General features: G+C 37.9%; 1 protein-coding gene across 1 annotated transcript in view; it reads left to right on the forward strand.

Annotated features, from left to right (window-relative positions):
• The window catches only part of LOC124415819 (zinc transporter ZIP13 homolog), a 12,608-nt gene extending 765 nt beyond the window's left edge, over positions 1 to 11,843 (forward strand). The window contains exons 2-5 of the mRNA XM_046896468.1: positions 218 to 575; positions 9,696 to 9,806; positions 10,482 to 11,360; positions 11,620 to 11,843. Of these exons, the coding sequence (XP_046752424.1) occupies positions 341 to 575; positions 9,696 to 9,806; positions 10,482 to 11,360; positions 11,620 to 11,795 (1,401 nt within the window). The 5' untranslated portion in view covers positions 218 to 340 and the 3' untranslated portion in view covers positions 11,796 to 11,843. The remainder of the gene's footprint in view (positions 1 to 217; positions 576 to 9,695; positions 9,807 to 10,481; positions 11,361 to 11,619) is intronic.
• Positions 11,844 to 12,057: the final 214 nt, after the last annotated feature.

Here is a 12,057-nt window from a genome sequence, read left to right on the forward strand (position 1 = left end):
CCATCACTTTCTATTACGCTAACGTTTAACTTGTCGTTGGTCCTCTTTCATCCTGTGGAAGCTCGACGAAATCGGACGCCTGCACTTCTAGTGTTCCCCTCGTCAGAGCTAGTTAAGGGCTATTGAAATAAATTAACTCTACTAAACCTTAACAGTTTATCCGCGATAAGGAAGTAGAAAGTTAACGGAGCCTTTCGCATATTATCTGCATATCCAGGAATCCGTGACATTCAAGAGGAATAGAGAGAGCTGTTGGAAAACCGGCGAGCATCCGGAGAAGTGATCGAGCTGATTAGACGAGGAGAATAATAAGCCCACAAGACGCGACGCAGCACCGTAAATGGCAACGCTGGGAGGAAACATGGCAACCATGTGTGCGGAGAATTGTACCGATGGAGGGATTCTGTATGAGCTCGTGTCGGAGGAAATCTGGGCACCATGGAATGCAGCCCTAAGCTACTTCGAATACCAGCCATGGTTCTTCTCCCTTCTTGGAAGCCTCATGGTTGGCCTTTCCGGCGTTCTTCCCCTCCTCGTTATACCGATAGATCACGGTATCGATTTGAAACATGGAGGTGAGATACTACGTTACAATATTTTCCGCAAGGCTATGCACACGATTCCTTTGTTCACTCTCTGAAACATGGCGACTGAGACGTCTACTTATCGTGGTGCTACACCGATAACACAGTTGATATTGATTTCCCTACACATTTCCCAGTTTCTACCAAATTCAAGTGAAACAAAAAACTCGAATGTATTCCGTGTATATTTACATCAGGCATTCCGTTTCCAAAGGTCGAGCGACAACGAAATCAAATAACAGCATGAATTTTCGGCACACGGAGTGTTCAGAGACATACTCGATGTTCGACTCGTTGTTAGGTCGACTGGGCGGGGCGTAATATGGTATAGCGTTAATTTATGTACCGTAGAAAACAAATTACGCAATGTTTAGCGGATCACCCGATCTGCTCGAATCCTTCAGTAGAAACTTTTTGGCAAGATTTCACTACTTACTAATGTGGATTAAATCTGCGGTACAGAACAAACTCACAATGGGTATCAGGATGTACATACAACTTCGCGTCGGTTTATTCATCAGTGGCTCTCAAGCACTCAGAAACGTACAGTGGCTCCTTTGTCAGGCTGTTCCAGGCCAGTCACATTACCGAAACAGTGGCAAAATAGTTGATTTGGGCGATGCGCTAGGCCTAGATCTAATCACCGAGTATACTAGATTCATATTTCTCGTGAAACTAGATTAAATTCGTATTTATCGTCGAATTGGGTGCTTACGTTGTGACAGATTTAGTACGTTGAAATGATGCATAGTCATTTTAGTGGCTAAAGTGAACTCCTGCAAGTACGAAAATTCTTTCACCCGTGTATGTCATTGTTCAAAAATATATGGAATAGAACGTGTCAAAAACTAAAATTGATGAATTGTGAAAATTACAGCCGATTTCATTCACGGGGTGCCTAACTTTACGAAAAATTACTACTGATACGACTCGGTCGGTAAAGGTAGGATTGCGGCAGCGCTATAACGACCCGTCATTGGCACGCGCGGATCTAAATAAACTGTCGCGCAAATGTGACGCATTATACTGCAGACCGCGTTATTTATCAGTGAGCGGAATGTATGCTGAATGTCTATCAACAGGGCCGTTGAATTGTACTAGAGAACAACATAATACTACCAGATCTTGAAGCTTGTTTGGCCTTGAACATATACAAAACTAGGGACCGGTTATAATATAAGAATCCGGTTGACGACCTCCCCTCCTCTCCACCAACATAAACGAGTCGTTGGTAAGACCTAAGGAAATTTCTGACATAGTCCACTTTACACTGGAGTAGATAGTTTATTTTTCTATCATACAGAAAGCTACACGGAGAGAACGCTTCTGTTCTTTAAACAATTTCAAGACAACTATCAATTTATAACGATTAGATACGCATTTCTCAGAACAGTACCAAAGGATCAACGGTGCATGTATCATATGATGAATAGATAAATCTTTTGTCGACCCTCTTAACCCTGAACTTGGAGTGGTAGTGAAAAATATTTGAACAGGCACAAAGTTCGTCGTCGGGATATATTTTGTGCGCTATAGTCTGGGCCCGTACTTTTACTATGTGTTTAAGTGTTGGATGTTATTCAAGTATGCATCTATAGCGCAGTGCACCTAATCAATTAATGGTAGTTGGTTTTCGAGATATCGTTTGTTAGTAGAGACAGATAAATAACGCTCGTTGAAAAAATACATGTGATCGACATGACGCGATGTGCGCAGCAACGATACACGAACAGTTTTCATATTATCATTATATTATGCATCACGATACATGTGGTGTAAAGAAGCAACAGAAAATTGCAATTTATTTCGCGCGATCCTTACTGTTTTAATATATAATATTGCATACTGAACAATTATTATCGTTTGACATACTTGGAAAAACGTAGAAACTGACAACAAGCTATATGAACAGCAATAGTGGCCGTTTAAAAATTTGGCATACGGATCGAAAACAAATTACGTCCAAACTCATATATATGATACGTCATCGACTCATCTGCAGCAGCTGCAGTATCATGTTGATGACTTGTTGTAAGCGTGATAGTAGATGTAAAACAATTCCTGCTTTGTGCAGAAACGAGTGCAGAAAGGAACAAAGAATATTCGTTTTTTTTGTAGTTATTTTGGATACACCCGCCCAGTTGCAAAGAGTTTGCGCAAAATTGTTCAGCTTTGAAACTTCATTTCAGCGTTAAGATTTCTCCGGACTCGCTTCGACTGGACAAAAAACGTTGTACTGTCCTAGTCGTAAACACGGTTTACATAGGTCAATGACATTTACATTTTTATTAAAGCGCAGGCGAATTGACTTGGTAAAAAGATATGCATGATTTTAACGTTTATAAATGTAAATACGTGTTTACGACTATGACAGTAAAATGTTTTTTGTCAGTCATAAATTGAGGCTCGTTTTTGAAAATTTATATCGACGTTGAAGATTTCTCTGGATTCGGATTTCATGGATAAAATACATTGAACAAAAACAAACATACTGTCTTTGTCGTAATGACATTTATATTGTTTTTGTTACATTGTAGACACATTCACTTGGTAAAAAAATGTGCATGCTTGTAACGTTGATAGATGTGAACACGTGTTGTATCCATGTTACGGTAACTCGATTCTAAGCTTGGTTCAATCCCATGACCTTACTAATTAGTTTCGCTTCAGATAAGGATAGGCAAACTAATGGACATCGAGATTAGCGTAGCTTACTCGGTAGGTAAGTGAATAACTCGCGTAGTCTGGCGACATACTTTTTTAGTAGGCATACGGGAATACACATCTTTCACGTAATACCGACATATCGCAGTACATTTATTAAGAATATTATTTGCTATAGAGTTACACTATTGCGAGTACATAAATACAATACATACCTACAACAATTTATCAGTATTTATGTTTATATGTGATTGCATAAGCTTTCGATTGTGTGATCATAATGGTTGTTACAAATTTGAACAGCAAAACAATTAACTTATAACAATCTATTATGTGTAGAAAAGCATTATAAATATTTTTATATCGCGTAATAAGCGCAGATATTCCATCTTTTATATCTGTAATATTATTGAACATTTCGAGGTTAGGTTGGGGGATTTCTCCAGTGAGGCAATATTATTTTTTCCGTTTCTTCGAAAACTTCCATATCGAACTCTGTGACTACTAATGCTGTATTGATTTTATGGAATTCGTCAAATATTAAATCAAATATTTCTTCTACTGGCAAACCAAGACTACAATAATAACAATATTGCCGTTCTTGAAACTTTATAGTTTTTAATGCGGTACATGATGGTCTCAGAGCAAATTCACAATTGGTTTTTCTCCATATAATTCAACTATGTATGATGCTTTTGAACCCAAAAGCTTCGCGACAAAAGATCTGAAAGATGAATAGGTTGATTTGAATTATATAGAAAATAAAGCCATCCAATATGTTTATAGTGTAAATTCCTGTATTTTATAGTTGAGAGATATTTTGCTCGTTAATCTAAACAGACACATTTGCCTTGATCCTGCAGGTGCATGTAAATGAAAGTCAAAATTGAAACTCGTTCAAATCTTTGATATTTCCTTTCAAATGTAAGGCCATTAGTTACTATATGTCGAGATATAGCAAAGCATTTACTATGAGTGTGGTAACGTAATCCTTGACCGCAAATTATCAGTTCTAGAATCTAGATCAGAGTATCGACTGTGCAAAAATGCGCTGATGAAAAAATCAGGCTGTTGAAAATTTTTATAATTATATTTCAAACACCAGGCACTGACGCTGGTACCGAGGATTGGACAGCTAGCTCATGGAAGTTTCTTGGGGAAACGAGGGGAAGTTCAAGAGACAAAACGAATTCTCGAGTTTGCAACAAATTTTTTTACAATGCACTTTTTACTGGGATTATAAACACGTGTCAATCTTTCTCTTGCCCTTCACCTTGACTCTCTGGTTATTATTGTGGGTTACACTATTGTATAACTATCGAATCGATGAGGATTCAAGGTCAGAGTTGAAGAGTCACCAAAGGCAATGCGCGAAGGCTGAATCGGTTTAATTCAACGCTAAAAGAGGTCGAGGATAAACCGTGGAGATGCAGAATGTAAATGCTATAACGTAACGCGGAAATATAACTTATGATACACAATTCTGAATGTTACATAAATTTACTCTTTCCGCGAGTTTTTCGCGGAACTAACAGAATATAAATTGCGCACTGGAAACAAACTTTTCGTCCATATAATTTGAAAGAGTTTATTAACCAAGTACTGCAGTTCCTTGATGGTTCAACTATTTATCATAAAATAATAATATTTAATCAGCAGTCTTGCTTATCACCTTTTTTTATTCTAGACAGCGTTTCATCCTACAATGTTCGATACAACATTCTTGTAATTCAAAATGAGGAAATGAAGCAAAGAAGCAAAGAGTATACGTGTAGAAGCATAATAGAAAATAGATATATTTATGGTGAAAGTAATAGTAGTCACTGCTATCTTCATTAGTCACTGCTGAGTCACTTTTGCGAGTCTGAATGTAACTGTTCTTAAGCGTTTCGACCGATGTGAGTCTGTTACCAGCCCTTCAATCGTACAATATACATAGTTAAGCTTGCATTGTTTGAATTGAAAGTGCAAGAGACCCGAAGAAAAAAAAAGAGAATCCTGGCTACGACAGCATCGAAGATAACAGATTTAATCACTCATAAAGCCTCTTTATCTTACGATTGACGACTATACATTGTATTTGAAGTTAAAAAGTAAGCTCCAGTAACGTATCGTCGGAAATACCTATTACGTAAACTTGAAAGAAAAGCTTTGGTTTATGCGAAGTGCACATATTGAATCCATATATGCATGTTTGGTTTACAATCAATTCACGTGACGTTTCAGTTTCTGCGCAGTGTGAGGCACTCGGTGTATATTATAATTGTAGGAAAAGTGTACTACAGAAATACTGTGAAGAGATAACAATAACATATGCATGTACATACACGATATAGTCACATGTGTTTAGTCCGTTGTATCTGCATTAACACGCCTCTAATAACTTTATCTGTACCTTTGAAATTAAAAGAATTAAAATATGTTATGTTCGCAAAAGAAAAAAGAAAAAAACACCTGATAAATACTTATATGGAGTCGAAAGTGGCTGTGGACAATTAGCCTTTGGCCAATGACTTGTATCTAACCCCGCGTTATCCGTCAACGGAATTATCCGGCCGGCTCTGTAAATGATCGTAGTATCAGATTACTCACGATAAATTTTGCATTTTAGGGGGCGTATCTGACAAGTTTCATGATAATTCATCCGAGGAAATGATTTGTAATTGTTCGCGTCTTTGATATATTCGTAGCTAAAAAATATTACACTACGACTTTCTCATTCCGGGAATGATTAGCCAATCGACAAGATCAATACGTTTTGTGTAAAGCTGCAGCTTCGTTGTACAATGCAATTATTCTAATATCTCGTATTACCATTCTTGATTCATTTGAACTGATAAGGTTAGCCCATAGAAGATGAGATGGGAATCGTTGAGCTTTTGGTTTTGACCAACGTCACACTGCACCTTTCATCTCAGATGCGATTTGAAAAGAAAGAAACTGAAAGTGAAAGTTCATTGAGGAGGAGTTGAAGGAGCTAATCAGTATGTGTTTAACCTTTAAGCCGATTGTTTATTTCAAAAATACTTCGCAGGAACTTCAATTTTTCGTGCCTCTCCGGCAATTGGTACAATCTGTATGTAATGAAAACACCTTTTTGTCACTTTAACCATGAGAAGAGCTGAGGTTGGAAGCCGGTTATGTTAATGAGTTGTTAATGATGCAACCCAGAAGTAACTTGCGTGTACCAGTAACTGTTAGCAGAATATACGAATTGTTAGTAATAGTTACGTATAGTTACTATTGTAGCACCTTGTTAAATGGCAGTTGAACGTATCGTTTTACATACACACGCACACACACGCACACTCACACACACGCGTTATTCCACATAAATTAATTGAATGAAAGACTTCTTGGCAAGCATGCGAATGAATTGAAAATGAAATGTGATGACCAATACGCAAGACACGTTTAACTGCGTAGTTCGCATTCTTGCCAGATGCTGGTGTTCCGCACCAACAGTAAACCTCCGGACTACAAATTAAAAATATCTAACTATTTCGCCAGAACCATGACGATGGTAAAATGTTTGGCGCAAGAGATATTCTCATTGTTATGTTTTTGTCTCTGTAAGATGCAGGGAAAAAATGCAAATTTTTGTTAAAAAACAGTTAGCAACTTGCCAGGTGACATAATTACTGTATAATTCTGGATTGCTCGCTGTCAAAGTATGTATACAGGGTGGGCCAAAAAATGTGGTCGATTTGAAACGTGAATAAAATCTGAACACGTTGATCGATTCAGGAGAGCTTTATTGAAACTGAAAGAGTTAATCTTTCATGTCACGTTTGAAAATCTTGATTCGCTGCTGAGATACACGCTCTTAGAAATCGGGTTTTAAAAATCTTGCTGGGAGACTGAAAAAAATTAATATTAAATAATGTTCAACCTATTTTCGATCTCAAATTGTAATTGAAGGAATAATTTATTTTGGATCAATTGATTACAAAAAAAATGTATAATATCGTACTTTTAATTTATTTCGTTGGTTTCTGATGTTGAAAAGTTTTCTAATAATTAATATGATTCTTGCGAAAAAGCAAACAAAGAGCGAAATTCAGTTAAAAGGTTTAATGTGTATTTTTCAGAAATCGAGTTGAATATTCTTTAATATTAATTTTTTAAGTCTTCCATTGACTTTTTTAAAACCTGTTTTTCAAGAGCGTGCATCTCAACAACGAATCAAAATTTTCCAGATTCTCAAACGCGAAATGAAAGATTCGTTTCGCAAATCGGTCAACACATTTGGATTTTATTTACGTTTCAAATCGGTCCCATTTTTTTGGCACACCTTGTATGTGTAATTTGTTCAGTTGAGAAAACAATTAGACTTCTTGGAGACGCAAAAGAACAGACGATTTGGAGAAAAAAAAAAAATAGCACAGCACACAGAATGGAGTATTTTCGATCACTCTTGAACTATGTGATGTAACTTCCGAACTTATCGTCGGTTCGCAGCGTTCTCATTGCCAATAGAATGAACTGCCATTGTGAGCAACGGTTCGTAAATAATTTATGGGGTGTTTTCCCACGGTTGCGAAATATAAAGCAGCGTGCATGGGAGTGATAATGTGAAAATCGTTCGAAGGGTTAATTCCAGTGGATGACTCTTGCTGTCTGTGTTATAGAAAAGGTTTACGTAATGAAAATTCCTTCACGCTCGCCCGATATCCGGTTTGATTTAAGATAGTGAGAAAATTTAACTTCAGAAAATACTGGCGTATTTTTCAGTGCAATTCAAAGCAGGTTTATGCTTTTTTTAATCAATTTTGCAGTTAAACGAATTCGGAAAGCAGAGGCCTGTCCGTTAGACTGTTTGAATGAAAGATTTGCTGAGTGATAAAGTAACAGGTGATGTGCTTGATTATAATTGCAATTGAAGAGGTTTTGTCACTTCACAATCTATGAGATTATCGCTTTAAAGGATAAGCCATGTAATCAGTCTCCGCAGAATCTCTCACGCACTCGCGATACGATCACAATTTTGAAACTCTGTGCTTATACGATAAGCACATCATGACGCGCTGTTCTTTGATCCATTACTGTGAAGATCGCGCTGCTTGGAAAAGTGTACCGAAATATGTTTAGAAAAAAAATTCCTTCCTACAACCCTGAAAAATGATACCTCAAATATGGGACACGTGCAAATGACGAAAAACACTTGAAGACATGTCAGCAGTTTTTACTATTCATGTTCAATCACACTAGCTGTTGTGTTTCGGAAGATTTTCGAACCCACGTCTCGCATGTAGATGATTCGATTAATCGGTGATAGACCAGAGTTACAACACAGTTAAAAAGCAATTATGATATTGGATAGCGATTACCATCAGCCGTGATCTATATATTCTCTAGAAGTGCACGATACGTAAGACGTTCTCAATGAATTTTTTTTTCGCCTTTGGCTTAAGGGCATTATTCACTTCTCCTTGTTTCGTGCATAATCAAGATGTAAAGCATCTCATGACAAGTTATAATAACGATAACAAGAAATTAATTATGATAAATTATTTAGATATCAACGTTGCGACTTATTTCGCGTTTAATTCACAAAACTCTACTTCGGATCAAAGAACCAACAAACTGAAGTTGACTTTACAATTATATCCGACTTCGGTGGCATTTGCCACATGTGTGTAGAGTATGTGCCAAAATAAAAAGAAAAAATCGATAAAAAAAAAAGCAAACAAGTAAACACGATAAACGGGGTTTTGGGGAACCCAGCTAATTTCAACAGAAATTATTGAAACTGACGATTAATCATATTTAATAAATAAAGGAAGCGTTGTCTCTACGGTAACAGACGGTCATTTAGATTTGTCTTGATCGTTTCAGACCGTAACAAACTGTTCGTATCAGACTGCGCGGCATAGTTGGATATTGCAACATATTTCATAACTATAGGTAAAGTCAATTCTGCTCGTTCGGATATGATTGAGATTCTAATTATCACCGGTACGTCACGTATCCGCAACACATATCAAAGAGTATTTCGGCGGCTTTGTCAGACATCAAATGGAGTGTAACACCTAGTTTTTATTCTTTCATTTTATTTTGTACGAAATGTAATGCCGGCAGTTAGCAAAGACGAATGCTTGTGCAAAATACCAAGCGATCGTATCTCACTTTTACAACACAATGAGCAGGTGTCCTAGGTTTTTGTATTATTGCATTACTTTATACCAGTTAACCGCGGAAACTATACTTTCTCCTTGCATAAGCAAATGCTGGACTTCTCATGCGGCTATCACAAATCGTTGAACACACATGCCAAAGTTCAGACAGATTAATTCTGATCAGTGATGCGCATTGGGTGAGTAATATGTTGTCGAAAATAGGCTATCGTTTAGCTGTATTAATACACAACGCAAAGGCAATACGTATATGCATATGACTGTATTCCGTATGTACCTATAATCGCTTTTTTCATTTGTCTTTTTACAGAGAGCGCAGGAACACTCAATGTTTTATTGAGTTTCGCAGTCGGAGGACTTCTGGGCGACGTTTTTTTGCACTTACTACCAGAAGCATGGGCAAACAAGGCGCTGAATCAATGTACGTATAATATATACGAGCTGTTAGTAATTCGGAATACATGGAGCGGCACCGAATGTTCCTTACGAAAAATTGCCTAAGACAATTACGGTTACTACTGGACTTTGAAATCGCGGGTGACGTAATAATGTAATGGTTACTGCACAACTGCTGCTTGAGTAATCAGCCTTTCCGATTAACAGGGCTCTGATGATTGTTTCTAACGTGTAATGTATTATCCTGTAGATTCTTTGCTATCAAGGATACTATATTCATTTCACTAAGGAATTGTGAGTCCGAAATTCGACGTATTTTCACGTGAGTGCGCAAATGTTACGCACGTGCTACCGCAGCATCTTCCCTTATCATCGCTTGACCGGGTTACGATTCAATCTGCACGCCTCGAAATTGCCAATCTAAATACTGAAATGTTACACTGTAGACAGCTAGTGTCAGAGTTCGTCTCGCCCGCGCGTTCTTGACCTCTTGAGTCTAACATTAGTGCAGGTCTCAAATCTGCAAACATATTTCTCGCTTCAGAGATTATTTCTATGTCATGTGTGAAATGAGTCCAGCTGTCTTTAACTGATATCTCTTGAAGACCTTCAAAGTTCCAAGAATTTGAGTCGAGAATACCAGATACATCAAGTTTTTTTTTAATTTTAAATTGTAATGTTGTTGTTTTTATTTTTCAAGGGTCGAAAGAAGGTCACGCGTCAATGGCTTGTGGTCTGTGGGTATTGGCAGGGTTCCTGGTCTTCGTAATTGCAGAAAAAATATTTGGCGGATTAGCACAGAACGGAGATGATGAGGAAGATGACGACGATGAGGAAGAGGAAGATGCAGTTAACGTTGACGTTGACGACAACATCGGATTGTCGGAAAGCATAAACAGGAACAAAATAAAGCAGCTTGAATTGTTGAACAACAATAACTTTCAAAAAGAATTGGAGAACAACAATTGTCTGATGTCTAATGGAAACGTGAAGAACGGCTGCGTGAGATTAAGTGCCCAGATCATGAACGGTATCCCGAAGGATATCTTGAGCCTAAACGGTGGTTGTTGCAACATGTCCAACAGCTGCAAAAACGGTCTGAACGCGAAACTATCGAACGGTTTTATTTCGAACCATTCGGATTATGCAAACTCTGTAAAAGTCTCGACGGAGTTGAAAAATGGCCTCGCTACAAAGGGCACTAACGGTTACGTGGAAATGACCGATCAGCCGACGAATATTACCAAAGATTCTTCCCGCGAAATAATTGCAGCTAAGAAAATTGCCAAGAAAGAGAAAGCCAAACATATTTCTGGGTACCTCAATCTACTGGCCAATTCAATCGACAACTTTACACACGGTTTGGCAGTCGGTGGAGCATTCCTAGTCTCGTTTAGACTCGGGGCTCTGACCACCCTAGCTATTCTGGTTCATGAAATACCGCACGAAGTCGGAGATTTCGCTATTCTTTTGAGGAGCGGGTTCAATAGGTGGGACGCAGCTAAAGCGCAGCTGCTAACAGCCGGAGGGGGAATTTTTGGGGCTTTAGTTGCCGTGTTATGCTCTGGAGGCGGTGTCGGTAAGTTTCAATGCTTCGGTCTATTTGGACTGAATTCCTATAACAGTTTGTTTGCAGCGTTATTGCCATGGGTCATTGCCATAAATGGGTATTCCAATTAGACAATGAAGTTTTTTTCGTAACGGAGTGAAGGAAATATTTTTGGCATTTATTGTAGTTTCGGGTTCCGTGAAGTAATATATTTAATATTTCAAATACACGTAGGGATTATACCTTCCCGAATGGTTATGTGAATTAAATTTACTGTTATTATTTGCAGAGGCTAGAACAAGCTGGATTTTACCGTTCACAGCAGGGGGCTTTCTTCACATCGGCCTGGTTACTGTCCTACCTGAACTTCTCCAAGAAACGAACCCTAAGGAATCTTTGAAACAATTAGCTGCTCTTCTACTTGGTATTACGTTAATGGCCTTCATGACTGCGATATGCGATTGAATATCAGAAGACTTTCGAATAATTCAAGAAACGAAGTTGAAATGAGAGGGAAAATAAACGAAAAAACAAAACGCCGCGCAGCGCGCGATGCGCAAAGTCTATGTGAATGTAATAATTGCAGTTTTAAAATAATTGACTGAGCGAACTTGTAAAGTTCGTCGAAATTGGACTAAGAATTAACAGTTTAATTTTTCTTTATTCGTTTGTCAAGACTTCCGATGGAATTTCTTACAGAAGCATTTCGTTGAAAATTGATTATTGA

The sequence above is a fragment of the Diprion similis genome, chromosome 2, assembly GCF_021155765.1.
Source record: "Diprion similis isolate iyDipSimi1 chromosome 2, iyDipSimi1.1, whole genome shotgun sequence".
In the NCBI taxonomy this organism is placed as follows: Eukaryota; Metazoa; Arthropoda; class Insecta; order Hymenoptera; family Diprionidae; genus Diprion; species Diprion similis.